Source organism: Galendromus occidentalis, unplaced genomic scaffold (genome assembly GCF_000255335.2).
Source record: "Galendromus occidentalis unplaced genomic scaffold, Mocc_1.1 scf7180000076640, whole genome shotgun sequence".
In the NCBI taxonomy this organism is placed as follows: Eukaryota; Metazoa; Arthropoda; class Arachnida; order Mesostigmata; family Phytoseiidae; genus Galendromus; species Galendromus occidentalis.
Window position 1 is genome coordinate 1 of NW_003804629.1, and position 4,876 is coordinate 4,876.

At 51.9% G+C, this 4,876-nt stretch overlaps 1 protein-coding gene across 1 annotated transcript; it reads left to right on the top strand.

Moving 5' to 3' along the window:
* Positions 1–1,625: 1,625 nt before the first annotated feature.
* On the top strand, positions 1,626–4,828 carry LOC100898541 (uncharacterized; the record flags this gene model as incomplete). Its single annotated transcript, XM_018638167.1, is given in 2 exon segments — positions 1,626–4,199; positions 4,300–4,828. Coding segments are annotated over 2 exon segments (3,103 nt in total), but the record flags the coding sequence as incomplete, so codon positions are not given.
* Between the last annotated feature and the right edge of the window lie 48 nt (positions 4,829–4,876).

The following is a 4,876-nucleotide window of genomic DNA, read 5'->3' on the forward strand; positions in this document are numbered from 1 at the left end:
CGCGGACGAATTTCTTGTGTAGGTCCGGCCGTCAGGTTTTGTCAATTCCAAGGGAAGGTTCCGAAACGGATCGACTTCATCTGCCACGGTAGATGTAGTAGGTAAGAGCCGCGGGAGCCGCGTGGGCACTGGGTATCCTGGGAGCCGCGGGAGCCGCGTGGGCACTGGGTATCCTGGGAGCCGCGGGAGCCGCGTGGGCACTGGGTATCCTGGGAGCCGCGGGGGAATTCTGGGTTCGCTGGGGAGCCGCGGAGCCAAAAAGGTTGGGAACCGCTGCTCTAACGCTATTCATTTGACTCCTCAGGCTTCGTCTTCTCTCTCGGGCTGCGCTCCCTTGAACACTCTGGCGATGACGTACAGCGTGCCACACGTTAGAGCCCCGTAGAAAAGGAAGGCTTTGCGCTCTTTGTCCAGTACATCGGTGGGGTAAACGATTGCCCGCGCGACAATGAATGCACTCGCGAACGTACCCCAGTTATTCTGCAGTGCACGTCTCGCTGGTTCGACCAATTTGCGTAAAATTGGAATCGGTGTCGCTTGGACAACTGAAAATCAACGACTCGTCTGTCTGCGAGCGGGTGTAATGTCTCGGGTGTGAGATCTCTTGCATCGTCGCATGCCGCCTCATAACGCTAGAGGGCGTAGAGTCAGGCGAACATTCCTATCCCCCCTATCCCCCCTATCCCCCCTATCCCCCTCCCCCCCTATATATAAAAGGCTAATCTCCGTCCGTCAGGAGATGGATTTCGTTTTGGGAAGCTGTCTGTTCGCACTTCTGCCGCCGTACTTAAAGACGCTGAAGTTGGTAGATAACTCAGTTCAGACCGATGTGGCCTCCTAAGGGTTCAATTTCCCCGAAAACCGTCCGGAGAAGACTTTTCGTTATTACTCAGGAAACGAAGAGACACTAAAATAAAATTCCCAAACTCCTAATGTCTCGAACTCCTCACGATCCTGCATTCGATGACTAATAGCTCGAAGAAGCAGATACTTACTCATCACATTTGCATGCTTCGCGCTCACTTCTGCCGTATTCTACATTGAGTAGCAATCTACGCGCGTAGACTTCCACAGTCTTTCCGTTTGACATCAATCAAGCACCATCCGTTTCCATGCCTCCGGTACGAAACGCCGCGTCGTTCGCCTCAAGGAGCGGTCGACAACGACTAGCTCAAGCAAGGCAACGAGTGCGCCGTAATAGAGAGCAATTGACTCAGGAGCAAGCTGTAGCAGCTCAAACTCTGGATGCTTTACGGCGTAGGCAAGCTAGAGCCACCGTGAGACAGGTGCAAGTCGAACAGCAGTGCTCTTCCGATGGCGGAGCACCAAGGGTCACCCGAACAAGGCGCACGGTTGGTCTCCCTGCCGATTCACAGATACCCTCAACAGCGGCACGAGAGATTTGCAGCGACTCCGACACCTCGAGTGAGCTCTCCGTGAACGGTGCGCGTCGAAGAACAGCGAGAGCACAACAAAGTGCACTGGCAGCCGAGATTTCGCGCGCCACCAACGCGGCACAGCACCGCCGGGCGCACGCACATCGCACCGCAGAACGCCGTCGGACGACGACCGGGATCGCTCGATGCATCGAGCACCGGCCCTCGGCCCCTCACACTCTCGGCACCATGGATAACATCTGCCAGGGATGTCAGGCTATCCACTTCAGTGATGAAAAAACAAAAGCGGGCCAAACGGCTTACCAAATGTGTTGCGCCGCCAACAGAGTGAAACTACAAACCTTCCATTCTTTTCCGCAAGCCTTGATCGATCTCTACACAGATCAGAGCTCCACATCGCACAGCTTCAGGCAAAACATAAGGAATTATAATAGTGGTTTGGCTATGGCTTCAATGGTGGCGAAAATTGAACCCCCTCGAGGGAGCGGCCCCTATTGTTTCCGTGTACACGGACAAGTGTACCACACTATCGGGGGACTTCGTCCGCAGGAAGGCCAGGTGCCTCACTGCGCACAAGTCCTCATAATGGACACCGAGGAGGCTGCGAGAGAATTGACTGCCCGCCCCGTCAACCGCAGCTGCCAGCAGTCTATATTCCACACTCTCCACAATATCCTGAACGAGAACAATCCATATGTGAAGTCTTTCAAACTCATGGCTCAGGTAGCTGATGATGAAGGTCAACGAGCGCGAAACGACGGCCGTCTCCCGAGACCGGTGAGGATGGTTTTCGACCAAGATTCTGCGGACGACCAGCGTCGGTACAACGCTGCGACCGCTAATGAAGTTGCGATCGTATACGTGGGGGACGACGACAACATTCCTGGAGAGCGGCTCTTAGTGGTGCACGAGAACAGTGGAACACTGAAAACTCTAAGCTATCTGCATCAGCTTTGTGATCCACTAACTTATCCGCTTTTGTTTCCGAATGGCGGGGAGGGTTGGCACCCGAAATTGGAACGTCTGAACCCAACATCAGACCGTCGAACTAGAATTACTCAAAAAGAGTATTACTCATTTTTGCTCTTCGCTCGAGACCACCAATTCAATCCTCTCCACCACGCTGGCAAACTAAGCCAACAGTTCATCGTAGACAGTTGGCTGAAGATTGAGATGAACAGACTTAACTTCATTCGCCGCAATCAACAACTACTAAGACTCGACACTGTTCGTGGACTTCAAGATCACATGTTGAGCGACAATGATGCGGGACCACCGGGTCGGCAAGTCATCCTTGCAACCACTTTCTCTGGAGGTCCCAGATATATGATAGCTCAATATCAAGACGCAATGAGCATTGTATCGAAGTAGGGAAAACCAGACTTATTCATCACCTTCACCTGCAATCCCTCTTGGCCAGAGATAACTACTCATCTCGAAACAGGCCAGACTGCATCCGACCGACCAGACTTGGTAGCGCGCATATTTCATTTGAAGGTCAAAGCATTCTGCAATGAAGTCCTCAAGAAGCAAGTGCTCGGGGAGGTGGCCGCCTACATCCACGTCATCGAATTTCAGAAGCGAGGTCTACCTCATATGCACATGCTTCTCACTCTGAAGGCCGAATCGAAGATAACCACAGCTGCCGATGTCGACTGTATCATCAGCGCCGAGCTACCCGATCCCGTAACGGAGTCTTCTCTCCACATGATCGTCTCCAAATCAATGATACATCGTCCCTGCGGAGTTTACGACCCCAACTCTCCATGCATGAAACAGGGTCACTGTTCAAAACGCTACCCAAAATCTTTTCGGAGCGAAACTTCACTCTCTGGAGACGGTTACCCCGAGTATCGTCGTCGTGAAGATGGGCGAACCATAACTTGCCGGGGTCTTGATGTTGACAATCGGTCGGTGGTTCCTTATTGTCCCTATCTGACTTTGCTTTTTAACGCTCATATCAACGTTGAGGTCTGCGCTCTCATCCACGCTGTAAAATATTTGTATAAATATGTTTACAAGGGAGCCGATAGGGCCAGACTCCGGATTCATCAAGAGCCTGACTCCCCCGACCCACAAGATCGTGACGAGATCAACTCTTATTGGGACACTCGATACGTATGCGCCCCAGAAGCAGCATACAGGATTTTTGGCTTCAACATGACCGATCGCAGTGACACCGTGATTCGACTCCAAGTCCATCTCCCTGGCTTTGAAACCGTTTGCTTCCAAGAAGGCTCCGAAGACAGTGCACTGCAAGCCGCCGAGCATCGTTTCTCAACGCTCACTGCTTTCTTTGATATGAATCAAAGGTGCTGCGATGTTGAACTCCGTTCGGGTTCATTTCCTGAAGACATGACAGATTCCAGGAAACTCCGCTACCATGAAATGCCGGAAAAATACACATTCAAGAAGCGATGGCATGAGCGACAACGCGGCGGCAATAGAAGCATAGGACGCATGTACTTTGTGAGTCCCCATGATCACGAGCGCTATGCCTTACGCCTTTTACTACTTCACGGCAAAGGTTTCACATCCTTCGAAGACGTTCGCACGGTCGACTCAAACACATACCCCAATTTCGTTGAGGCCGCTAGGGCCGCAGGATTCCTAAAGGATGACGGATATTTCCGCGACGCCTTACTTGAAGCATCAGTCTTACGTATGCCGAGCCAATTCCGAAGCTTCTTCGTCGCTCTGATTGTGTTCGGTGATCTGAAACCTCCCGTCCCCGAGCATCTGTGGCTCGAGTTCAAGCTAGATTTCATGGAGGATTTCATGCACGCTGGATATCCCGACGCAGTAGCCGAATCAAAAGCCTTCCACGACATCGCTCAAAGACTTTCCGATCTCGGCCACGATTTTCACATGCTCCTTCCCCTTGATATCCCCGATTTCGAAGATATCGCTACCGAAATCGACTGTGACCAACATCGCTCCATGGGATTTGCTCATGTACGCGCAACTAAATCTCGAACAGAAGCATATAGTTGACGAAGTTCTACGTGCTCCGGACCAACCCCAGGATCACTCTTACTATTTCATTGATGGTCCCGGTGGCAGTGGGAAAACGTTCGTGTATACGACCATATTCCACCTTGCCGTTTCTAGAGGTCTGAGAGTTATCAACGTTGCTTGGACGGGCATCGCCGCAAACTTGCTCCCAGACGGTCGCACGGTCACTTCGACTTTCCGTTTGATTGTTCAAGACAACAGTCGCAGTTCATCCATGAAGAATCAGTCCAAAGAAGCTGCCAAATTACGAGCAACTGATATCATCATATGGGACGAGGCTCCCATGGCGCCGAAAACTGCTTTGGAAACTGTTGACCGACTTCTACGAGATATAATGCAGAACGACGCACCTTTTGGAGGGAAAATCATGCTCCTCGGCGGCGATTTCAGACAAATCCTCCCAGTCGTGGAGAAAGGTACCCGCGGCCAAATCGTTGAAGCCTGCCTCAAGTGCTCGCCTCTTT